General features: G+C 34.9%; 1 protein-coding gene across 19 annotated transcripts in view; it reads left to right on the forward strand.

The window, feature by feature from the left end:
* Positions 1-27,500, forward strand: part of LOC137627133 (tyrosine-protein phosphatase 10D-like) — a 591,968-nt gene that overhangs the window by 992 nt on the left and 563,476 nt on the right. For 11 of the 19 annotated variants that reach the window (XM_068358205.1, XM_068358214.1, XM_068358215.1 and 8 more), the window contains exons 2-3: positions 6,020-6,423; positions 11,449-11,552. Coding sequence is in view for 7 of the 19 variants with exons in the window: in XM_068358214.1 (XP_068214315.1) it covers positions 6,298-6,423; positions 11,449-11,552 (230 nt within the window). In the remaining 12 variants the exon portion in view is untranslated. Of the gene's footprint in view, positions 1-234; positions 778-6,019; positions 6,424-11,448; positions 11,553-27,500 lie in introns of those variants that run through there. The other 8 variants (XR_011041138.1, XM_068358206.1, XM_068358217.1 and 5 more) reach the window with 4 other exon arrangements.

Raw genomic sequence — 27,500 nt, forward strand, 5'->3', positions numbered from 1 at the left:
TTTTCGAAGTTTCCTTTTTATCTAATTACAATCTAACACACACACGAACACACAAACCCCGAGCTGGAATAGTGGATTGTGTCATTCAGTTTTTAATGATATCGTAAAAAAAAAGTTATTACTATTTGTTATGTTGAGAGATTTGCACGTATTGGATGGAATGTTCCTCCAAGCTAACTTCAGCCAGAGAGAGAGAGAGAGAGAGAGAGAGAGAGAGAGAGAGAGAGAGAGAGATTTAAGACTAGAATACAAAATAAATGAGTGCATGTAGATTCTGATAAAATGTGAATAAAAGAGGCGTGAAAACTAATTGGAAACTATTAAAGAAATTCTGAATGAATCACGAATTCACACCAACGTACATAACGCAAATCTCACCAAACAGAAAACGGACATTTATCGCGTAGAGAAAACGGAAGCAGATGTTAGTTGGGTAATTTGAATTCAAGAGAGAACATCTCCGAGACATCGAGCGGCAACCATTAGTTATGCATAGCGGAGATTCAATTTCTATTTCCAGGTGAAGTTAGGACCATAAGATGGAAAGGGGTTCTGTAAAGAGAAAATGGATGCATTGTGGGCTAGAGTTTGAGAAATGGAAAAGGAAATACAATTCGGTAGTTAAAGGATAAATGTGGCACTAGCATGAATTGTTCTTTTGTGGAGCCAAACCCTGGTAAGGAAAACAGGTACCAGGGACCAGGTACGACTTCCAGTTATATTACTGCAATGACACTCTTAGCCATCTCCCCAGGTGGACGGCGTCCATTGCAATAGGTAGGTTTTGCACGAATCAGTGAACGTCTTGTTTACGTGATTGCACCAATATCTACTTGAATGAGATTCGTACATTTGTTTATTTGAAGTCTTATTTAAGTATTGTTTTGCCTAATTACAAATCTAATTGCACTTATTTGTTTATTCATTTATGAATACCGTTATAGTAAATGGCCTGTCCGTTTGTCTCTCTTTATGGCCTTGGATGTAAAGTTTTTGTTGTTGTTGAGAACTTTATTCAGACTGCCTTGAATTGTGCACATGCATGTATTCATGCGCAAGCACTAACCACTTTTTTACAGGACTTCTTACATCATGTTACATCCCCCTTTCAATAAAATAGACTTTAACCAATATAAATTTGGTTCATTTTACACAACAAAATATTTGATATACCTGGAATGGTTTAACATTAGTCATAGAAAAGAGTAATTTTTAACGTTTACGACAATACATACAAGATAAAATGGGGGGGGGGAGGGGACTAGCAAAACCCTTATATGACATTTCCCATGAGTATATGAGATATATAAAACTTTGGACATCTTGTGCATCACTTATTACACAAAATAATTCAGTATTGAACACATGACACATAGAATCAACACAATATACACAGTCAAAAGATACAAGTTGAAAAAAATAAATTTCTTCTACCCTGGATTCACACAATTTCACATCAACACAATAACATGTCCCTTCTAAAATACAATTTAAAAATGATCAAGATTAATATGTGACTGGTCATAATGGTGTGGTTTTCTGGAGTGGCGAGGGTATGTTCTCTACTGAGAGCTCCTCTGGTCTGAACTGTGTGTGAAAGTAGGTCAAGTACAGTGGCTCCTCAACATCCGGATCTCAGCATTGATAATGTTACTTTAACTTTGTATGAGTCTTTTAATATTTTAGGTCTGATTCTGGACAGCATATTAAGTTTTGAGAAGCACATCAGGTCTATGTCTTCTTCAACTGCACAAAAAATTGGTTTATTGATAAAATCTTTCAAGATTCTCGGTGAACAATCCATTCTGAAAAAAAAGTGTTTTAATTCTCTCATTCTATCTTTTTTCGATTACTGTTCTCCTGTCTGGTCAACTGCTGCTGATTCCCATCTTAATTTTTTGAAGAAAAATGCTTACGGTCTATTAAATCTCTTATTCGTGATCTAGATATTAATCTTTGGCACTGTCGTTCAATTTGCTCATTATGCCTGTTGCATAAGATTTTTCATAATTCTGACCATCCTTTACGTTCATATCTTCCTGGACAGTCCCACCTTTTTCGTAATAATAGAGGCTCAATACTTCATAGTATTATAGAAGTTTTATTTCAGCTGTGACCAAGTTGTGGAATGATCTTCCTAATTGGGTAGTTGAATCAGGAAATCTTCAAAAGATCAAACTTGCAGCAATTTTTATCTTTATTTTGAACAGGCTGACATAGGTTTTTTAATAGTTTAATAGTTTATACATAACATTTATATATATACACATACTGTATATAGAGATACTTACATAATTATATATATATATATATATATATATATATATATATATATATATATATATATATATATATATATATATATATATATATATATATATATACAGAAAAAAATCACATGGGGGAATGAAAATATGAAATGTAAGATTAAGTCCTGACTAGTTCGGTGTTACTTCTTCAGAGGACTGGTTTAGTGTAAGAGGTTTATTTACATTTTATTGGTACAGTAAACGTATGGGTATAGTTATTGAGATTTATGGAACAATGAATATCAGGTGTTTCTTGGGCGGAGTTTAAACCTCATTAGCCATCTGCCAGAATAGGGGCATTTCTCATGCCTGGTAAATCTTTGTTTAGACCTTCAATAAAATTTCTTCATATCATTAATAGTAACCGTATCCAAATAATTACATAAGGAATATTAATTGTATATAAAACATATCTGTACATATGCACACACACACACACACACATATATATATATATATATATATATATATATATATATATATATATATATATATATATATACATAAGTATAAACATACAAGTATTCATATGCAGACACATACTTTACTTTTACTTTGATGGCTGCTTTTCCGGCCTCACACAGCATGGGAACCCCACTCTCTACAGGACCTCCACTGTCGTTTTACCTTGTTCGTTCAGAGTATTCAACGTTTGATATCGCATATTGTTCATTTACTGTTAAATTGTCACTGTCAAAGGACCCATGAAATAAGAATGTCTTCAGTTTACTCTTGAAAGCTTTAATGTCTTCAATCATTCGAATGTTTCATGGTAGCTTATTATATAGTCTCGGGGCCGCATATTTAAAGGCTCTGGAGCCTAAAGTAGACACAAATTTAGGTTCCAACAGTTTGTATATATATATATATATATATATATATATATATATATATATATATATATATATATATATATATATATATATATATATATATATATATATATATATATATATATATATATATATATATATATGTGTGTGTGTGTGTGTGTGTGTGTGTGTGTGTGTGTGTGTAGAAATCACGAAAGCTGACACGTGATGAATATAAAATGTATTATAGCCACGAAAGGAAAAATGAAAAAGACTTGATTGGAGTTAGTACTTTCATCCCCTCAGGACATTATCAAACTCAGCAATGAGAATACATATACAAAGACATCGTATTCATACTGGAGAAGGGGATCCAACAGCTGTCAGTTTCTTAATAATTCCGGAGAAGTCAGATTTTAGATAAAAGGATAATACTGGATTAATGGAAAACAGACCTGGGCTTAGATTCACATTTCTACCTTGATTACAGGAGATTAAAAATTATTCAACAATAATCCTTTGGAAATAGTCAATTACATGGATTACTTTTTCCGTCTTTGACCAACCAATTCTGTGACTTGACCTTAACCAGTGGGAGGCCAAGGCATTATTAAGAGAACCCCTAGAGACGGCCACCTGATGTTGTTTTAATCTGACTGGTATACTTTTTGATGTTTGGCCAACATAAAATAGGTTACACTCTGAACAAGGAATGCTATATATTACATTATTATCATTAAAAACATGTTAATTAAGAATATTTCTGGAAAAGTATTTAACAGTTTAATCTTTATACACTTAATAATTGGCTGTTCAGCACTTATTCCCAATTGTCTTGCCATCCAGATACTTGAAATAAAATCTGCTATTATTACCATTGCTGTATTTTCATCTCTTTTTGAGTTAGCTTCAAAATCTAGTTTTATAATCCTTAACCTGTTATTAGTTTTCAATTGACAACATTTTCTAAGCAATTCGAATATCCAGGACAACAAATTCTTAACCAAAGGACAGAAATATACCAAATGCATATTAGTTTCTATGTATCCACAACCGCATTCCTTAACATCTTTTATTTTCATCATAACTAGCCTATCATTTGTACTTAAAATTTCATGAACGTACTTAAACAAAGTTTCTCTACTTTTATTTTCTATATACTTATTATTTACATGTTCCCAAATTAGTTTCCTGTTGAGTAGTGGATACAATTCTTTCAACATTTGGAACATATTCACTGTTTTTCATTAAATGTTCATATACCACTTTCGTTCTTTTCTGTGGATAAGAGGTCATCCTATTAACACTTCGTAATATATTTATCATACCTTCATAAAAGCTTGGAGTAAAGATATTAAGACTTTCTAGAAGAGACTGGAGGTTTTTTTTTAAGTGCTTCGGTAATGTGGATTTGACAATAATCGCGGATGATGATGATGATGATGATTATTATTATTATTATTATTATTATTATTATTATTATTATTATTATTATTATTATTATTACTTGCTCAGCTATAACCCTAGTTGGAAAAGCAGGATGTTATAAGCTCAGGGGCTCCAACAGGGAAAATAGCCCAGTAAGGAAAGGAAATAAGGAAAAATAAATACGATGTCTTTGTATATGTATTCTCATTGCTGAGTTTGATAATGTCCTGAGGGGATGAAAGTACTAACTCCAATCAAGTCTTTTTCATTTTTCCTTTCGTGGCTATAATACACACACACACACATATATATATATATATATATATATATATATGCATCAACATATACATACGTGTAGATATACAGGTATACATATACACACACATACATAGACTTACGTATACATGCTTGTACACATGATTAACATGTATATATAGTTATGCACACGTAACCCTCTTACCATGAACATACAATTACGTATATATCCTTACCTTTATTTAACATAATAATATATAGTTCCACAGTGCTAATGTATATTATATTGAATAATTGCGCCAATCAGTGGATGGTAGCTTAGGTCTAACTATTGATTTCACAGTATCGTTAATTATATCAGGTATATTCAGCTCTACATTAAGTGGTGGAAGTTTTTTTTGTATGTATCTTGCAAATATTGTTACATATAAATGCGTTAATTTTGTACATTCCTTGTCCAATATTCATGTTGTTATCAAAGGTTTCTTTTATGAAACTGGACTCTGTGATATTTCTTCCCAATAGGTAATTTGAATGAACAAATTTCTATGGACATGATCAATTAATTAGGTGATTTCTATCTCTAACACGGGCAAAGACTGCATCATTATCTTGAGCATATCTGACACTTTTCCTATGTTGTTCAAGTCTCTTTTCCCAGGCTTTAACAGTTTGACCAAAATAGATTTCTTCACATGAATTGCATGGAATACAATATACAAATCCCTTAGTAATGTCAGATCTCTTTATTACACACAAACCCATATGTATACTGTATATACATATATATATATATATATATATATATATATATATATATATATATATATATATATATATATATATATATATAATTTATGTGTTTATGTATGTGTTTGTGTGTAAAAATCCAACGGGCATTCGCAATCATTTGCTCTCGATCTTGTAAAATGAAGTTTTTTTTTCTCTCATCAATCCCAGAAATTCTTATTTTGATTTGTGAATTATTATTCCAGGAACAATTTATATTAATCCACCACCATAAATAACCATTCAACCCAAACTGAGATAAACGTCTGCCTTGGATTTTCTTTGGCAGATATCAACAGGAAAATTGATACGCACAAAGTTAATATCAATCCTATAATTCTATTCCATTTGTTTTTGTTATCTTTATTTTCTAAGTTATTATTATTATTATTATTATTATTATTATTATTATTATTACTCTTTCAGTGCCATCACCTCCGAGTAATCTAACGATCGAAGTGGGAGGGTGCGGGAGGCCCTCGCATCGTGGGATCCCCCTCAGACGGGCGGTTACTCGGCCTTTTAGCTCAAGGTCACCCTAATCTCCGAGTCCGAGAACAGCATTGCCAGCTTCCCCATCTCTGAGAACCAGACGACCTTCGCCCTTAGGGAATCTGACGCCGGGGGCGTCGTAAGAGTTGCAGCTTTACACCGTCTACGAGACCAAAGAGAGTGACGCCTACATCACAGTCCATTTCACCACCATGGAGTCTCGTCTCGTCTCATCTTGCTTGAGTCTGGTTACCTCCGCCAACGAAGATGGAAGGTTATGTTCTCGTCCCCAGTTCGTGTGTTTGTTTGTGATCAGCTTCCTGGCCACAATTCTAATGGTAAAGTAATGAAACTTGCAGGGATTAACTGTTATGTAAATAGCTATAAATGATTATATTTTGGAAGGTCAAGATGAAAGGTCAAGGTTACAGTCAAGAAAAATGTCCAATTAACGTAATCATCCATAAGTTTGGACATTGTTGTCACAGAGACTTCAAACTTGGTGCATATTTGAGAGCCTGAAAATCCACGCCAATTAATACACCTTAAGGTTAAAGGTCAAGGTCAAGCAAAAGGTCGAGAAATAAGCAGCCGCGGCGGAGCTCTGTGCTCTACCGAGTGCCCCTCTAATTCCCTTCTTATTCCAATGGGTTATTTAATTCATTTTTATCTGAATTTTCTCTTATTAATAAATCATGCTCTATATCCTCTGCTATTGGTATTATTATTATTAATTGTTATGAAATATATTATTTGTTTTTTGTTATTCATTATTAGTTATTTATTGGTTATTAATTTATCACTTACATATCTATTTTTTATTGTTTATTATTTATTATTCATTATTTTATATTTATTACTTATTATTCATTATTTATTATTTCTTTTTCATTATTTATTTATTATTAAAAAAGGAAGGAGATTAACCATCTCAATGAGTCAAGCTTGGCTCATATAAAGGTGGCTCAAATAAATTTGGGAAGAAAAATATATTTCCTATCGAAGATGACAAATATATAAACAAAACATATGGTTTATATATAAATAAAAAAAAATATAAGATAAGAGTTTGTAATAAAGAAAAACTCAAATCCTAAATATAAAACCAGCTTCTTGAAAATTTTAAAATCTTTAAGGTGGAAAAACTTTCAGAGCCCGATGAAATGTCAGGTAATTTAAAATCATTCAATAACTTATTCTTTTATGATTCCCATTTGTTTTGTGAACATTCATGAGCTATTTGCGGCTTTTAATGTTTATTTATAATTTAATATTATTTTGTTTTATTAATGTGCATTCAAATACTTATTTAAGCACCATGCCTCTTTTACATTTTGATTCTCACATTTGCTAGGGCACCAGCCGCCCGTTGAGATACTACCTCTAGAGAGGTATTGGATCCTTTGACTGGCCAGACAGAAATGCATTGGATCCCTCTCTCTGGTTACGGCTCATTTTTTCTTTGCCTACACTTACACAGAATAGCCTGGCCTATTCTTTACATATTCTCGTCTTTCCTCATACACCTGACAACAATGAGATACTTAACACTTCTTCACCCAAGGGGTTAATTACTGTACTGCAATTTGTTCAGTGTATTTTCCTATTGGTAAGGGTAGAAGAGACTCTTTAGCTATGGTAAGCCGCTCTTCTAGGAGAAGGACACTCCAAAATTAAACCATTGTTCTCTAGTGTTGGGTAGTGCCATAGCCTCTGTACCATGGTCTTCCACTGTCTTGGGTTAGAGTTCTTTTGCTTGAGGGTACGCTTGGACACACTATTCTATCTTATTATTCCTTTTTCTTCCTCTTGTTTTTTGAAATGGTGTGTTGGGCAGGCTTAATAGAAAGGCCATGGATGCCTGGTAGTTTATCAAGAGGTTGTCTTTTCCTTTTCTGATTCTTTTTCTTCTCAAAGCCATCCTTACTGTCCTCCCTTTAGTTGAAGTGGCTTTCCTGAAGGGTATTTAGCCTTGCATGGTGTATCGGCTCCTCCGTGTTGACCAGTTTTTCCGACTTTTCACTATAGTCAATGGGTATCATCAATCACTTTATTTATAATTCTGTACATTTTGTTTTTGTTATAATTCTTGCTAGTTTAGTTTTTAAGTATGATGTCTATTTTTATTTCTATTAATTATTATGCTCTCTGGAGACATTGAGCAAAATCCGGGACCAGTACGTCCTACATTTTGTCAATGTCACCTTCTGTATTGCAATATTCGTGGTCTTCATGAAAATATCCAAGACCTTACAGTTGCGCCCAGACAGTATGATATTCTTTTGTGCTCAGAAACTTTGGTTTCTAATATGAGGCACTCATCTGAGCTCCTTATAACTGGTTTTAAAAAGACAATAATGTTGAAACATGATGCCATCCCTAGGACCAGGGGAATGGCGGTGTATATTAGGACTGAGTACCCTGCTTCTCGTAAGTCCTGCTATCAATGTGGATGTCATGAGATTCAGGTAATAAAAGATTGTGGCAGGCGTAACAACTTTTATTTGTGTTCGATCTACCGGAATCCAGACATGGATGATTCTATCTTTGATTTTATTCTTACCATTATGGCTAAGATACAAGAAGATGATAGCAAGGCTTCTTTTGTCTTTGTTGGTGATATATATCTCGCCTACCGATCGCCATGGCTTAGGAGCTTTAGACTTTGCCTCTGAATCAGGCTGTGAGCAAATTATAAATGAAGCTACTCACAGGTGTGGTAATAGCTTGGACCTCGTATACACTGACTCCCCTGGCGTTATAACTAGTAAGGTTGGTTCTCCAGTCGGGACATTTGATCATGCCTTGATTTCATTAGTAGTGAAGACTGAGCAGCCTGTCCTTGATATATCATACTCTTGTAAAATTTATATGAAATCCCAAGCAGACTGGAATGGGATTTTGCATGATCTTTTGTACTTGAATTGGTCATAATTATATAGTAGTGTGGATACTGTTGCCCCTTTGAATGAGAATCTAGTCAACATAATTGATAGGCGTATCCCTTCTCGTGTGCTAAGGTACCGAGTGAAGGACAAACCATGGTTCAATGATGATTGTAGACGTGCCTATTTGGAGAAGCAGGAGGCCTATCACCGTTGGAAGGGTAACAGATCAGATTTGACCTGGAACAACTATACTCAGCTTCGAGCTTTTGCTCAGAGACTTTATGCCTCAACTGAAAAGGAGTACAATTTAACCATAAAAGAAACCCTTTCTGGTACAACTCAGGAACATAAATGGTGGTCTACCCTTAAATCTGCACTCTTTGGTGTAGATGCAACAGTTCCTCCTTTACTTAAACCAAATGGCTCAGTCACTCACTGTCCAAAGGAAAAGGCAACCCTTTTGGCTGATGTTTTTGACAGTAAACAGAGTAATGAAAAACTTGAACTTCCTCATTCCTGTTTTCCTGAGGCTAAACTAACTAGTTTAGCTTTCCGATCTCGTGAGATCAAAGCTCTGTTGAAGGACCTTAATGCTTATGGAGGTAAAGACCCAAATGGTATTTTTCCTTTTTTTTTATAAAGACAGCAGATTTCTTAGCTCCAAAGTTATCTGTTATTTTGCGCAAGTTAGCAAAAAGAGGAGCTTTTAGCACTTGTTGGAGAATTGGTAATGTTACTCCTCTTTGTAAATGTGCTCGTGGTAGCTCAAGTCCAACTGATTACCGCCCAATTTCCATAACTCCCATATTATCTAAAGTTTTTGAAAGTTTTCTGGCAAAACGTCTTAATAGGTTTGCTGAAGGTACTCATCTACTCCCTAGTTTGCAATTTGGTTTTCGTAAAGGCCTTAGAGCATGTGATGCCCTTCTTACAATCTCCAATGCTGTACAGAAATCCCTTGATTGTGGTCAGGAAGTTCGTATGATTGGCCTTGATTTTAGTGCTGCCTTTGACCGTGTTAATCATGAGGCCCTTGTTTTCAAACTGAAACAGTTGGGAGTGGGTGGGTCGTTTCTTAACATTATTATTGATTTTTTAAGTAATAGATCATAAAGAGTTGTTGTTGATGGGCACCATAGTGAGTATAGGAATGTGATATCCGGTGTTCCACAGGGTAGTGTTCTTGGCCCATTACTTTTCATACTATATACACATGACATGGGGTTTGGCCTAGAAAAAAAGCTTGTTGCATATGCAGATGATGCTACTCTTTTTGCATCTATTCCATCCCCTGAATGTAGATCTGGGGTTGGTGAATCCCTTAATAGAGATTTAGATAAAATCAGTGCATGGTGCAAATTATGGGGTATGAAGTTGAATCCTTACAAAACTCAAAGTATGATTGTAAGTAGATCAAGGACGGTGGCTCCTCAACATCCAGATCTCAGTATTGATAATGTTTCTTTAAATTTGTACGACTCTTTTAAAATTTTAGGTGTGATTCTCGACAGCAAATTTACTTTTGAGAAACATATAAGGTCTGTGTCTTCTTCAAATGCACAAAAAATTGGCTTATTGAGAAAGTCTTTTAAGATTTTCGGTGATCAATCTATTCTGAAGAAGTGTTTTAATTCTTTCTTTCTACCTTGTTTTGAGTATTGTTCTCCTGTCTGGTGTTCAGCTGCTGATTCTCATCTTAATTTATTGGACAGAAACTTACGGTCTATCCAATTTCTTATTCCTGATCTAGATATTAATCTTTGGCACTGTTTTTCATTATGCATGTTGCATAAGATTTTTCACAACTCTGACCATCCTTTACATTCAGATCTCCCTGGTCAATTCTATCCTGTTCGTAATACTAGGCAGGCAGTTAATTGTAATAGCCAGGCCTTCTCCATCATGAGGCTCAATACTACACAGTATTCTAGAAGTTATATTCCAGCTGTTACCAAGTTGTGGAATGATCATCCTAATCGGGTAGCTGAATCAGTAGAACTTCAAAAAGTTCAAAGTTGGAGCAAATGCTTTTATGTTGACCAGGCTGACATGAGTCTTTTTATAGTTTATATATGACATACCTGTTTTTGACGTTGTTAATAGTTTATATAGGACATATCTGTTTTGACGCTGTTACTGTTTTCAGAATGATTTATTGTTAATTTATTCTCATCATTTATTTACCTCCTTATTTCCTTTCCTCACTGGGCTATTTTTCCCTGTTGGAGCCCTTGGGCTTATAGCATCTTGCTTTTCCAACTAGGGTTGTAGCTTGGCTAGTAATAATGATAATAATAATAATAATAATGATAATAATAATAATAAACCCACAAATTATATAGAAAAAAATAAACATAAATTTTTAGTTTTCGAAGGGACTGTGTCCTTTCCTCTTCATAAAACAAACGGAAACTTGTGTATTCTAATGCATGTTTATTAACCTTGCATTTGCTTATCTCCACCTACCGCCTTCAGGACCCAATGCACCTGGGAGGTTCATCATGTGGTACCGGAATGAAATGGCAATTTTGGCGCTGTGGCATCGGCCTCACCTGGCTGGAATCTACTCCCATTACCAAGTAAGTGGATACGACATCAAAGGATTTATTGTAATGGGTTTGGTGTCTTATTTGGAATGGACAACCGACCTTGATTTGTAGTTATTAGCTCTAAAAGTTTTTTTTTTTTTACAAAGGTGTGCTTATTGTGTAGGGGTGTGGCTGAATGCGCTACGTGTATGCATAATGATATCAATGTAGACTTATTTGATATTGATTATTCACTTTATAGAACATTTTCATTTTATGCATGACACTAGATTTTGTACAGTTTGGTCTTTATTGTCCACTGCAGGACATTATATCTGATACTGGAAAATATTTGCAATTTCGGCTACCTTTTATATATATATATATATATATATATATATATATATATATATAAACAACCATTCACTCTCCATCTGTCTAAAGCATGGGAATGTTTTGGATTAATATTATTATCATTATTATTATTATGTTGGTATGAAGTCCATATTTTTCTCCATCTGGTAACAGTGCAATTTACTGTATTGTCGCCTTATCTGTTTAAAATGTTGGATATTTATCGACACCAGATATTTCCTTAGTTCACCTAAGTACTGCAACGTGGTATGCATATCTCACTGGCATTATCAGTAGGATGAACAGGCTGTGCTTGAAAGGCTTAGTGACACTGGGCTGTTTCCACTTTCGTTGTTCTTGTTTCAATTTTTAAAGATATCATTACATTTGAATTTTTTATACTTTACTTTTATTCTGACGGCTGTTTTTTTTTTTTTTCCCCGGTCCTCTACAGCAGGGGAACCCTACTCTCTACAGGACATACACTCTCATTATATCTTGTTCGCTCACAGTATTCAACATTTTACATCACGTATTGCTCATTTACTGTTAAATCATCACTGTCAAAGGACATATATTTTGAGAGAGAGAGAGAGAGAGAGAGAGAGAGAGAGAGAGAGAGAGAGAGAGAGAGAGAGAGAGAGCTAATTCCACCTCTGTCCTTGCTGTTCTCTGCCTTCTAATATTTGTTTGCCCTTCCCTTATCAGCTCCTCTTTTTCATCTTTCCTATATTAATTTCCTCCTCTCTGATAGTCGTCGTCATCGTTACCCTTGCCCTATTCCTTTCTTCCCCATTTTCTTCTGTACTCTGCTCTCCCTATTCCTCATCTCCATAATTTCACTTCACCTTTTTTTTCCTATTTTCCATTTTCCTTCCTCTTTCCTCTACGTATCATTAGAGTCGATATTGGTTCTGGAATACTTTATCTGTTTTTTTTTTCTGTAGTTCTACGTGTTCTCTTCATGAGAGAGAGAGAGAGAGAGAGAGAGAGAGAGAGAGAGAGAGAGAGAGAGAGAGAGAGAGAGAGAGAGAAGCGGTAGCGTAATTTAAGAGACCCCTCATTTAACCATTTCCCTTTTACTGATACTGTCGTTGACTGTCTCTGCCTTATAATATTTTCTTGTTTTGACCCCATTTTTTTTTTTTTGCATCTCCTCTAGCTGCTTCTGTCTTATAAAGTTTAAATGTTCAGAATGACTGTCTTTCACTTCCTTAAATGTCCCCAGTGAAATCTTTCATGAATTCAATATTAGTGCATATGTTCCTCATATCCTTAATTATCATAGAACTCCTCATCCCTCCCACCGTTACTCTCACTGATTGTACCCTTTGTCTCATCACATATTATTGTTATTATTATTATTATTATTATTATTATTATTATTATTAGTAGTAGTAGTAGTAGTAGTAGTAGTAGTAGTAGTAGTAGTAGTAGTAGCCACGTTACAACCCTAGTCAGAAAACCAGGATGTGATGATGCCATAAGCTCAAGAGTTCCAACAAGATAAAACACCACAGTTAGAAAATCAATTAAGACAATGAATAAACTACAAGAGAATTAGTGAACAATTAAAAAAAGATAGGCTGAGAACAATAACAACCGACCTTCCATGTGCATTACAAACTTTAAAAGCTTAAAAAAATATAAGAGAAGAAAAATATAATATATAATAGTGTGTCGAAGAGTTCCTTGAGGCGAGAGATCTCTTCCCCAAGGCAGTGGAAGACCATGGTACCGAAGCTTACAGCACTAATCTTCTCCTAGAAGAGCTGCCTATCATAGCTAAAGAGTCTCTTCCACGCTTACCAAGAGGAAAGTAGCCACTGAACAATTACATTGCATTAGTTTAACACTTGAGTAAGAAAGAATTGTCTGGTAATCACAGTTTTGTCCGTTCTATGAGGACAGAGCAGATTGTGAAAAGAATAGGCCTGACTAATCAGTTTATTTGTAGGCGAAGAAAAATGGAGACGTAACAAGTGAGAGAGATCCAATGTGATACTGTCTGGCTAGTCAAGTCAAAGGACCCAATAACTCTCTAGTTGTAGTATTTCAATGGGTGGCTGGAATGTTATAAAAAAAGTTCCAGACCTCTTTGTCCTATATTTAATTACATTTGATGACCAGGGTAACAAGGAGGGTGACTATTGTATTTTGCAGTCAGGAAAGGTGGAATAAATATTTCCATAGTTGGATTTGGCGGTTCTTTGTCAAAACCTGATTAAAAACCGTTGATTCAGAAGCTTGTGATCTCTATACAGTTCTTGAAACACTTTACGTTGATGTTCAGAAACTCGTCAAATGAAAATCTTGTCATTGGAGGTACTCTTTTCCAGCAAAAGGACATCAACAAATATACATGGACTTCACCATGTGGCATTTGCTGAAATAAAATAGATCACATAACAATTAATATAGAGAGAAGGAGGCCAGAAATGTAAGAAGCCTGTAAAGTGCAGATATTGGTAGTGATCACCAGGTCCTCGTTGACACACTGAAATTAAAACTGAAAACACTCAACAGAAATGTAGATAGAATACCTAGGTTTGATACAACCAAGCTTGTGCAAGATGATCACAGAGAAACATCTGCAATTGAATATAGGAATCTATTTGAATTATTAGAGATTTTGAGATATGAAGGAGAGACACTTGATGAAAAATGGTGTGGTATTAAGGACATATATCAGTAGTTAGTAGTCAGGTTTCGGGACATGCACTTAAAAGGAAAAGCCATGGGTATCAAGTGATACTTAGGATACTATAAAAAGAAACAAAGACAGAAATTGAATGTTGAAGGTTTTCGAGGAAGTAAGGAAAATTACAAAGTAGAGGGTGTGTAATCCAGTATCGATAGAGGTCAAAATAAAAGCCAAGAATGAGGGGGAGGGGGGGGGGGGGTGATATTTAGACAGGAAAGCAGATAAGGCTAACTAAGCTATGAACTCAGGGAGCAGTTATGTTGTAAGAATTGCACATAGAATTATTGATGAAATTTATATGGGAGCCAAGTAGATGGAGCATATGGCCATAAAAAAGAGAGATGGGTCTGTTTTAACAACAGAGGATGAAGAATGGCAAAGTGAGGTCATTAATAGGAAAGACAAAGGGAATAATTTGAATGATATGCATGAAGCTGAGGAACATCTTGATGTTCCCATGGATTAATTCAGAGTGTTTGAAATCGAAGCTAGTATTGAAAAACTCAGGAGATGGAAAGCCCTTGGTCATGGTGGAATAACTGCTGAGATAGAAATGGCTGAAAATTAAGTGAATCCCAGAATACTTATTAAGTTATTTTGTAAAATGTGACATGAAGAGACAAAACCTGATGAAAGGGGGCTAGGGGTGTCGGGGAAAATGGCAAACAAAATAATTACAGAGCCATCATACTTACGTCAATTGTCATGAAAATATATAGGATTTTTATTCTAAATTCACTAGAGAGAAAGATTGAAGGAAAGGTGATATTATTACGTAATTTTGTACTGCACCAGACATCAGGCAAAACTAATTCTGAATAGCTAATGCAGGTATGATCTAAGCAGTAAAAGTGTTACTACTCCTTTTCCTGCTTTTCAGTCTTGTTAATTAACATGATCTCTCCATCTTTGTATTTCAGAAGATTATCCTCGTTACTTGCAAACTTAAGTTTATTTTCCTGCATTATCATTTCAAGATCTTCATTCCATTTACATTCTTTTGTTAGAACATCTCCAATCATGTCTTTCTTTCCATCCAGCCAACTGTAAGACTCAATACAGCCCTCAGTCAACATGTCTTTCATCTCCTGTATGCTGTTCCTGAGAAGCCTTTCCTCAACCTGCTTGGTACTCCCAGCAGATTCTAGTATGGGTATTGAATCTGTGAACAATTTGATTGGAATTTTCTTTCTATACTGACCAAATGATAACTGTTCAATCTGACTCGCAAAAAACTGACTGTTATCAATAATCTTAGTCATACTTCTGGTTTCAGCCGCCTTTGCAGAATGACATACCTTCTGGATAGTCTTTGACTTCGAGTTAATAGGGACCACACGTCTATTTCTCTTACCTCCTAGTAAAATCAGATTACCACTTTTGCTTCTCTCATGTGTATTAAACGAAGCATCTGTAAATCCATATATCTTCAAATATTCTTTTTTGTCAACTCTTGTAAATTCTACTTTATTTGGTCTATCATTTATCTTATCGATTGTATGACAAAATAGCTAGTCCCTCTATAGCTAGTACAAAACGGCTAGTTCCAAAATAGCTAGTATACCAAGACAGCTAGTTCCAAAATAGCTAGTATACCAAAACAGCTAGTTCCAAAATAGCTCGTATACCAAAACAGCTTGTTCCAAAATAGCTAATATACAAAGTTAGCTACTATACTAAGTTAGCTAGTATACCAAAACAGCTAGTGAACAAAAAACTGGAATAAAAAATATTTAAAAACCTGCAAGACTATTTCAAATTCATAAAATTATTTGGTAATGCCAGTATACAAGAAATAAACTTATTCAAATTTAATAAATTCATTGGTAACACCAATATACAAGAAATAGACTATTCAAAATTCATATTTAATCAGTATTTTATAAGATAGGTAATACCACGAAGGAATTCAAATGTCGACATTTCTTCATTTTGGAGTCTTTGTTTTAAAGTTTGAATCCTCCCATTAATTTCTTTGGCTTTTTTGCTTGTAGTCTCCCTTTCGCCCGATAAATAAGAGGTCAACTTATTTCTTTGCATAGTTTCTTCCTTCTGAATACCTCTTAAAAACCGCCATAAGGAAGGGTACGGGGAATCATATAGGGTTTGAATCGCTCGGTGCCATCCTTCAATCATGTTTGTGGTTCTCGGTAATCCATCTGTCGACCTTTGTGCAACGCTCCAAATCATTGGTGAACATAGAGGTGGCTTTCTTCTTCCTCCTGTTCTTTGAGGTCTTCCAATGTATGTATCTTTGAAATGACAGTACAATTCCTCCATTTCTTGCTCCATTTGAAGATCTTCTAGTTTGTCCAGCAATTCTTCAAATGCTTTGGTTATATCATCTGGGTCTAAAGCAGCAAGCAATTTACAATAAAGGCAAGAGTTAGTATCAGTTAGTTACGTAAGTGTTTGTTAACCCAATACTGTGAATTTCACTCCAAATTGCCTGTGGAAGATGGAAGAAACACCCTTGCAACTGTAAATTTGGAAAGACGTATTTGAAAGCATCCATAACTGGTTTCTCAAAATCTGTGGTAATTGTTTTTGGCTGTAAGTCTGGGCGCTTTTCTTTCAAGATACTAAAGGCTTTTTTATATGTTTCCTTTGTTTTATTTGTCAACAAGATGCAGACAGGCAAATAAATATTCACTTTTAATAGCGTGGATCGTGTACAGTAGATAAAATAGTTGTGGAACCATTTTGAATGTACCGTCACATATCAAGAATGTCTAGCATAGTTTCACTTGCGAATATTAGTGTTTCCTGAGAATCACTTTCATCATAAAGTAAAAAGCGTTCTTTAGCACTCCCTATAGTAATTGTTTCAAATTCTTCAGGTAAATTGATTTATGAAAGTGATTCCGGTTCTAGAAAGTAGCCTTCTCTTTTTTGCCTTTTTTGTTGAATGCATTTCGTAAGTGCTTTTCTTTTTGGCATGCAAGACGAAGTTTCACAATCAACATTTTGAGTAATTTTAGCAATGATTCTACGTGGTGGAGCTGTTGAACCAGAAGCTTCGTTTCATAACACACTTAAGGCTATCGTAACTTTTTCTTTGGCATATCGGGTGCATGTGAATGATTCTGACCCAAACTTACATCACTTGTATCACTAAAATCAACCGGAGTTATAGCAGTTCCTTTGCAGCCTTTGATTACGTATTTCCAGGTTTGCGTTTCGTTATTGGTTGTATTCTTTCGATAAACATATCCCTCATGACATATTTGGTCATCCCCTTTTTGCCGTTTTATCACTTTCATGTTGATGGGCTTGTCAAACTAAAACAAATATTTTGGATAACCCAGATTTAAAGTTATTTTAGATAGCGCATATTAAGAGTTACCAATTAGAACTTAGTGTTTGGAACAAGCTATTTCAGAGCCATCCATTTTGAAATATGCTGTTTTGGCATACTAGCTATTTTGGAACTAGCTGTTTTGGTATACAAGCTATTTTGGAACTAGCTGTTTTGGCATACTAGCTGTTTTAGAACTAGCTGTTTTGGTATACTAGCTGTTTTGGTATGCTAGCAATTTTGGAACTAGCTGTTTAAGACTAGCTATTTTGGAACTGGCTATTCTGGGACTAGCTGTTTTGGGTTTCACCCATCTTATCAATTACAAAATTTACCTTTTTTTAAGATCTTTCAATGTAGCACTACTTTTTTTCTTGGACATCTGCAATGCTGCGATAGAAAGTTCAGGTCTTGTATTGGCTGCTAACCAGCTAAACTTTCCCACATACTTGCAAAATACTTTCAGTTCCTGATTAGTCAAAAGTTCACTACCTTTTCTTTTTTTTATATCTTCCACTTTCTCAAGACTCCTCGCATAATCATCCATTGAGATTGTTATTCCAGTTTCTGTTTTGATGATATCTATCCATATGAACCGAAACTTATTCTTTTCTATCTTTGAAACTTGTATTTTTTCTTCACACAAGTCTGTTACTTTCTTTACAAATCCTTTTGTACCAGATATCGAAAAATCATCTACATGAGTAAGTATCATACCAATCAGATTTCCTTCACTCTGCTGATAGTAGTATGCCTCATCCCCACTCATGGTCTTCAGACCCTTTTCTTTGAAAATCTGCTGAACTTTCAGCCAAAATTTTCTACTGGCATCACCCAATCCATATAATGGTTTTCTGAGTTTCCAAATAATATTTTCTTTTTTTTAAATCCTTTGGAGGATCTACAAATACATTCCTGTTAAGTATGTTTGACTATAAAAATGTTGTTTTGATGTCAATAGACTGAAGCTCAAAATTCTCATTTGCAGCCAAGGACAAGAACACTTTCATGCTTTCACACATAGCTGTTGGTCAATCAGCTTGGGGTTTTTCTTTTTCATGAAATCCCTTGGCGACAATTCTCCCTTTGTCATCAGTTTTTTGTCCGTCATGCTTCTCCTTTTTCGTGATCACCCATCTGCTGCCTATCTTTTCTTGCCCTACATCTTCCACTTCCCCGGAAGTGTCAAAATGTAACAAAATTTCATATTCCTTCTTCTTTACTTCTAACACTTCTGGCATCTTGTTATATTTAACAGGAAATTCCACTATATAACTTGTTATTTCCTCACAAAAACACTCGTTTTTTTTTTTAAGTCAACCAGAATGCTCTAATGAAATCCTTCTCAGTTTCCTCTTTATTATCTTGAGATATTGTCTTCATTCTTAGATTACTGGCTGGAGGATCCCCTGATATTTTCTCTTCTCCTACCATTTTAGGAGTAGAGTCCACTGCTTTTGCTTCGTTGTGTGCTTCTCTTGAAATTTCCGAAGGAATATTTCTTTGAGAGCAAAATTGTACTTTGCAACTGGCTACTTTCTTTAAATCGCCATTCACCCAAATGTAAACATCTCTTCCTCTGTGTGTGAACACCTTTACTGGACCACACCAGGCTTTTTTTCATTTTATCTTGGTAAAATACCATATCCCCCTCTTTGTAAATGATATTGAATTTATTGTTTTGATGTTGTGAAGCCTTTTTCAGCTTTGAAGAATATTCAGCTTCACTGAATTGCTTGGTGATCATGTGAGGTCTCTCGATCATTTCCTGTCACCAAATGCATAGGGTTATATCTTAAAATACTGGTTTTTGTATTATGATTCCAAGCAGTCATCTCTACAGCCTTCTTTAAATCCATTTTCTTATATTCCTCTCAAATTTTCTTCACCGTCATATGTGCAGAATAATGGTTACGTTCGTTTATTCCATTGCTCCAGGGTGAGTAATTTGGACCAAATTTTACTTCAAAACCTAGTTTTGAAGCAAACTCGTCAACTTCGTTGTTCTTAAACTCTGGTCCGTTATCTGCCTAGTATCCTTGAGAAGGGAACCCAAACTTTCAGTTCCATACTGTGTTGAGAGATTCAACCACTGACTCGGCGGTTTTACCATTCAAAACTGCTCCTTGAATAAATCTGGTGAAGGAACAGATCATCCATAATACATAAGTCTCTCCATATTGTTTAAAGTCCATGGTTACAATCTGATTAACATAAAAAACTATTGGTAATGCAACTTTAGGAGTGTCCTGGGATCTCTTGCATTTTTTAGATATATTGCAGTTTTCACACACTTCTTTTATAGTTTTTCGCATTTGCTCATTAAGTTTTCCTGCATTTCTATATGCATGAATTAGTTGATTTTCATTCTTGTGGTTAGTTACTTCATGAATCTTCTTCACCTTCTCATAACTCTCTACATCTACTTCCTTCTTCAAGTAAAATACAGTGGTGTCTATAGTCCAAAATTCTCTATCCTCATACAGCTGAAGAAGCATATTACCTCCTGCAGTATACATACATTCGAACTCACGGGTTGTGTCGATGTTGATTGTCACTTTATCTCTATGCATACTTAGATCCATTTTCCATTCATCATAGTATTTTTACCACACAACAATGGCACTTTTTCAGCACCCAGCAAAAAAGCTCAAAGCAAAATCCTTCTGAAAGTATCAGATTTTTCAGATTCCTTTATTGTTATTGGTATTTCTATAATTTCCTTACTTTCATATATTCTACTTGGACCAAATCTGAGTTTTTTGACATATCTCCTTTTATGCAAATTTTCCTTCTTAATACCATTCTTCTTCAGATATTTTTCTAGCCAACTTTTTCCCAACTAAGCTACTTGGACAACCAGTATCCAAAATCAGAGCTCCTACTTCGGTAACTTTTTTAACAAACATTACATCGCTGATATCTACATCAATGATCTCTGATACTTCTTCCATACTTACAAAATTCACATTCTTTCCTTTCTTCAACATTTCTTCAATCTTTTCCAAGGTTTTTGCTACATTTTCTTCGACCATAATCACTCTTTCAGTCAAATTTTGCTGCTGTTTCCGATCATTTGACACAGAACTACTATTGGAAGATGATCTTCCAGTTGAAAACGGCCTACCATTGGAGTATGGTCTAAAACTGGACGACTGCCTCGAAGATGATCCTGGTCTTGATGGTGTGCGCGAGGGAGCTCTCCTATATGTTCCAGACTGAGTCCTCCAAAATCCTGGATTGGAATCTGATCTACGAAATTTATGAAATTCAGGCCTTTGCTTAAAATTTAGCCATCTACTTCTATTTTTGCCATAGTGAACTGAAGACAAATTCTCAGATGATCCTGAAAATTTAGTTCTAATATTTTTATTATTTTCAATTTTTAACTTTCTGTATTCGATCTTCAGAAGATTAAAAACTTCATTGTCTTCTGGCGGTCTCCTATCAGTTCCATCATGCGTCTCCATAGCATCCATCAGTCTTCTTTTCTTTTCTTCATTAATATTCCCCCGATCATATGCTTTTTATACTATCATAACACCTAACAAGTAATATAAATGTACAGTAACTTACTCTCTCAAATAATCACAAATCAAGACTTCAAACTTGTCCCAGTAAGTTTCATTAGTATCCTCTTCTTTTACGGAAAATTCCAGGATTGACTTGAGAACATCAATACACTTCTCTTCTATAGTTTTTGCATACTTTTTCTTAAGAATTTCCAAAACTGCTGCTACATTTTTGTTTAGAGCCTCAGATGTTTTATCCAATAACACAGAAACAACAAAATCTTTGACATTATTATTTTTCTTCAGGCTCTCTACTAAATCAGTATACTTCGTAAAATTATCATCCTTGTTCGAGGTATTCCACGCTTCTACTGGAAAAAACTTCTCAAAAGTTTGATCAACCCAGATTGAAGGAGGTTTCGCTATAGTAATCTATGTTGATCTTTTCGCTTCCAATCCTTTGGTAATTTCTTCACCAATAGTTTTTCCCATTGTAATGATTGCTGTTAAATCATAAGCACCTTCCTTTACCACACTTGTCGAAATATCTTTATGCATAATTTTGATATGCTGTTCCTTTTCCATCCTGTTCATGAAATTCTTTTTACATATATCACATTTAATAGCTGTTTTTCTTTTGACCACACGTGCCACATTTACAGAAAACATTCCATGTGCAGACAAAATATTTTCTATCCTATCTACTTCCTCCTGGGTCCATTTCCTATTTTGGTCACTATCCTTTTCATCCTTTATGTGGCCAAGCCAAGGTCCTCCACAATTTTTACAATGATGAAAGACAAAACTACCATCGATTTTCTGAATATGACCAAATTTTTCAAGTTCACAAATCTCTTTTTTCAAGTCCATGCTTTCTCTGTACATAACATCCATTTTATTTTAATTTTTCTTAAACACCAGAGGGATTTTAAGGGTAACCTTCAGCTTAAATTTTCGAAACGTTTAGATTTGAAAAATATTAACTTAATTTATCTTTATGAAATTAAAAGAAAAAAAATACATGCATACTAGAGGTCTCGTAAATTTACTTGGGTGTAAAACTTCTCACTCAGAATTTTCTTTGAAGCGTCAACTTATGTCAACCAGCGTCAACTTTTCAATAGAAGAAGTAATACTGGTAATATAAGTAATACCTCTTGTTGTCTTCATCCTACACGAGGAACCTTACACTCCGCATATAATCTTAGGGGGAGCTTTTTGGCGAGAAAAGTTCAAGTTCCTTTGTTCTTCTAAACATAGCTGATGGTTGACCCCTCCAACCCCCTTGGTAACTGTGTTTTACTCCATGTTTTCTGGCATTTTAGACTTTACAGAAATTTTCTCAAAACTCTCGGAACTTATTAATCACAAAAAAACACTTGATAATCTCGATGTCTTCTCTGATTTGTATATAAGGTCCAAGATTCGATGACGTCTCTGCTACCAATTGTTATATCCCAATTGTACTTGCTGGAATAACCAGAGATAATACCGACGTCCTTAAACATTCTTTATTTGTCTTCAACCGAAGCTACAGTAATTCTGCTAATCCAATAGCTATTTACAGACTAGTGAGATAAGTATTTACGTAGCCAGAGGTAAGTATTAACTGCTCTTCGGTAAATGATCAACAACCCAATTTAACAACATATTTACAAAACTGCTGTACTCTAACCCTGGATAGGTACGCTCCTCGGACACCCCTTTAAGGGTATACTCGGTCGCGCGCGACCCCGACGCAAAAACAAATTGTTGAAAAATCTGTTTTTGCAGTAACCGCCCTTTTTTTTTTGCCAAAAAGAAAATCAATGAATGCTTAAAACTACTGTAAAGATAAATACTTCTCACCTGCAGAAAAACTATTCATTATAAATATTTAAATAAATTAAGTAGAAAAAAAATACCTTACATAAAAATTCATAAAAAAAAAATATATATATACACAAATCCTTTTAGGAATTGATTCTTGAATGTTCAGGACACATCTTGATGTATTTTGGATGAAGTCGGACCCATGGAGGTGAAGATCTGAAATGAGAAAAAAAGGGTAACTTTTTTGGCCAATAAAATTTGTCCAAATTTCATGAATTTTTTTGGGTACCCAAATGAAATAGGAAGTGGCTAATTTTTTTAGGGAATAAACATATGTTATCCTAAAATAGAAATTTGTAAAAGAATCTTCATTATTTTGTAAATTACATTTATATCAGGGGCCATATTTAAAGGTAATTTTTTGAGTACTTAGAAATTTCGTAAAAAATACATATATTCAATATATAATATGATATTTATGCAGGTAAAAATATACCAAAATATCACACATTCTATAGGGAACAGGAATATATAAAGATAGGGCAACTTACGCTTCGGATATGTCCACAAAATGGCCGCCAACCACACTGACTCAGACTCCCTAATCTGCCACCTGAAATGTAGGAAGGGTATGTTAATTTCAAGGTGTTATTTACTAATCTAATTATTCTTGGATATGAATAAAAATTGTATGGTGGGTTACTGGATGATTGTCGATTATTTTACGACTATAAAATTAGAATTCTGACCCAAAAAAATTTTTTGAAGGGAAATAAAATCGAAAAAAAAATTGTAAAACAATATAATATTTTAACTAAAAAAATTTGATGATATTCAATCAAAAAAGAAGTAAACAAAATTTTCATGTTGTAACTTACAAATAACGCTGCGTTACAGTTTGGACAGACGCTACAGTTTGGACAGAGGACACTCTGGTGGATCAGACAAACAGGACTCTTGCACCGGAGACACGCAGTGTTTGTCTTGCGGTCGTCCCTAGGTGGGCAGCTGTGACAGCGAATCCTTTTAAGGAGTTTTATGTGGCCAACGGCAATTTGAGGTCATGGTGGTTCCTGCTCAGGTATCTTGAAAGTATCCACCTTGATTTGACGGAGTCCCTTCGACAAACTGTGTGACGTCAGATACCGATGTATTGCCTGGGGAGCACACAACTCGTAGGCGATATCTCTGAGGAACGTTCGCCTTAGCATTGTCTTGGCGAAGGTCACGCACGTATAGAGAATATAAGAATTTACCATTATTATATTCAATATCCCGTAAAAGAGAGTCAGGGGCCAGCGTCGTGACTTACGAATACAACTAGATGTAGAACACATCTGGTCGAATGTGTCTACACCTCCCTTGGTCGCATTATAAAACATCTGAATGTCGGTCTTCCTTATTTCGACTTCAGACGGATCATGATGCAGGGAACTCAACAGCATCACCTTCTTAGTCCTACTAATTTGCTGATACTGTAGAGTTAGATTGTGTTTGTAATTGAACACTGCCACTGAGTCCTTTGGGGGAAGCATCTTCTCCATAAGTTACTTAGTAATATAAGGCTTTTGGCGAATGGTGCCATACAAATGCATGTCCTTATCCAAGAGTGACAAAGCGAGCGGTAGCGTCGTGAAAAAGTTATCCATCTTCACTGTGCGGCCACTTCTCTGAAAAGGTGCCACAAGATCAGACGTAAAAACTTCTCCAAGCGTCGATCCTCTTGGTATCTGGACAGTGTCCTTCCCCAAGTAGGCAATCGCATTACACATGTAATGGGTATCGGCATCACACGCCAATACAATCTTGATATCATACCTAGAAGAAGGGAAATAGAATTAGTAACTAATAAAGGTAAAAAGATAAAAAAAAATAAAAAAAATACACAATAAACAATTATATTACTAATCAATAAAGTAATAATAATAATAATAATAATAATAATAATAATAATAATAATAATAATAATAATAATATTAATAATAAATATATAAGAAAAACATTTACAAATACGAAAGATAAACTATCAGATAAATAAATGACCAAATTATACATAGATAGAGATAGATAGAGATAGAATAGATGATATATTATATTTTAGATACATAAATCATATAGCAAGTTCTTTACTTCACAAAATATATATATTTATATATATATATATATATATATATATATATATATATATATATATATATATATATATATATATATATATATATATATATATATATATATATATATATATATATATATATATATATATATATATATATATATATATATATATATATATATATATATATATATATATATATATATATATATACACATATATATATATATATATATATACACACATATATATATATATATATATATATATATATATATATATAATGAATAAACAATTTTTTATGAATACAAAACAATAATAACATGTGCAAATATAAAAAACAAAGAATTTTACTTACTTAGCAGGTTTATTTGGAATGTACTGTACATCTTGAATGGACAGCGCCCCCGGAAAGGGACAAGCTGTTCATCCACAGTCAGATGTGGTCCTGGGCTATAATTGCTTAGACAATTGGTCACCACGTGATCGAAGAGTTTTCTAATGGGTGCGAGGCGATCCATTTTCACCCTCTCTGCTCTGGTGGCCGAATCATCGAAGCGAAGAACCCTCACCAACCAGGTGAAACGACGCTCGTTCATTGTACATCTGTACAAAGGATTTCCCTCTGTTAGGTTCCACATGTCTTACGTCGGTGTATGGTTGTCCGACCGCACTGCCGTCATTATTAGGATACCAATAAACGCCTTCAGTTCCCTCAGGTCAATGTCCCTGAGGGCAACGTTCCCCTTATGATGGTAATGACTCCTCAATAGGGCAAGGCGTTCATTAGAATGCAAAACAACCTCGGCTAGCATGCGGTCGCTCAAAAAGAGCGAGAAAATGTCGGACACTTTGGTCGCTCCCAACGTGAGAGAAGTGGGACCCCCAGGCTCAATCCTTGGTGTGAACATATGGGGGAGGGTGGGATTTGGGTCTCTATGCCAAACAAACAGTACCATCGGGACCTTGAACCGATTCAGCATCTATATGGGTGATTGCCGTCCTCCTGGCTGCCTGTAGATCCCCCCTTCTCCTCTTTCTGCTTTTCTCCTCCACTGGCGTGAGCTGAGGTACCGTTACTGGGGGCTGACCACGTGAAGTAGATGTCACAGAAGTTGTTATTGTGCTGGCTGGGACAACAAGAGAACCAGAAGCCCCAACCCCCTCTTCCTCCCCCACATCGTCGTCGGCTTCTCCATCTCCATTCCCTAAGCCGATAATTTCAGGATTAGGGGTCACTTCCTGTTCCTGCCTGACCACCTGCTCCAACTCATCAATATTGACAAATTCATCGTCAGTGACGTCATCGATCTCCAATGCATCATCCGCATCGCTATCAAACTGCTCTAAGAGCTGATTTATGGCATCCAAGCCCAATGATTCTCTCTTGCTCGCCATTTTGATAATTGCAAAGAATTAGAAAAAATTAGAAATACGCATTCGATGAAAAATGGATCCCCTACCAATATATCTAAGGCAAAAAACAATGTCATGCATGGGTAGCCAGATCATCTAGAAACACTTTCCAACACTATAAAAATATAAGTTTTGCGACACTATTTGCCAATTTCTTACGGTAACATGACTAAGCAAAAAATGCAAAACAAATAAAAAGGGGCACTCGATGAAAAATGGCAAAGTGCTAATGGTGTGCATTTCAAAAAAGAAATTTCAGCCACGTGGTAGGCAAACCATCAAGGCACATTTTCCGACAAATAAACATCTAAATGAATCATTACTCTGTGATAGTTCCTTAGAAAGTAGTAATTTTGAAAGAAATGGGAAAAAACAAAAAAAGTGGCAATCGCAGGAAAATCGAACACATACCTATATATACGCCATATCTGGCTAAAAAAATAGATAGGCATGGGTAGCCAGATCATCTAGAAACACTTTCCAACGCTAAAAAAATACAAGTTTTGTGACACTATTTGCCAATTTCTTACGGTAACATGACTAAGCAAAAAAATGCAAAACAAATAAAAAGGGGCACTTGCGGAAAACTGGCCAACATTCTAATATACGGCATCTCAGATAAAAAAAAAATTCATGCACGTGGTAGCCCAACCATCAAGGCACACTTTTCAACAAATAAACATGAAAAAAAAATCAATACTATATGGCAATTCCTTACTACGTAGTAAATTTTTATAAATATTGAAAAAAACAGAAATTGGCAACAGCAGGAAAATACCCCACATAC

The sequence above is a fragment of the Palaemon carinicauda genome, chromosome 34, assembly GCF_036898095.1.
Source record: "Palaemon carinicauda isolate YSFRI2023 chromosome 34, ASM3689809v2, whole genome shotgun sequence".
NCBI lineage: Eukaryota > Metazoa > Arthropoda > Malacostraca > Decapoda > Palaemonidae > Palaemon > Palaemon carinicauda.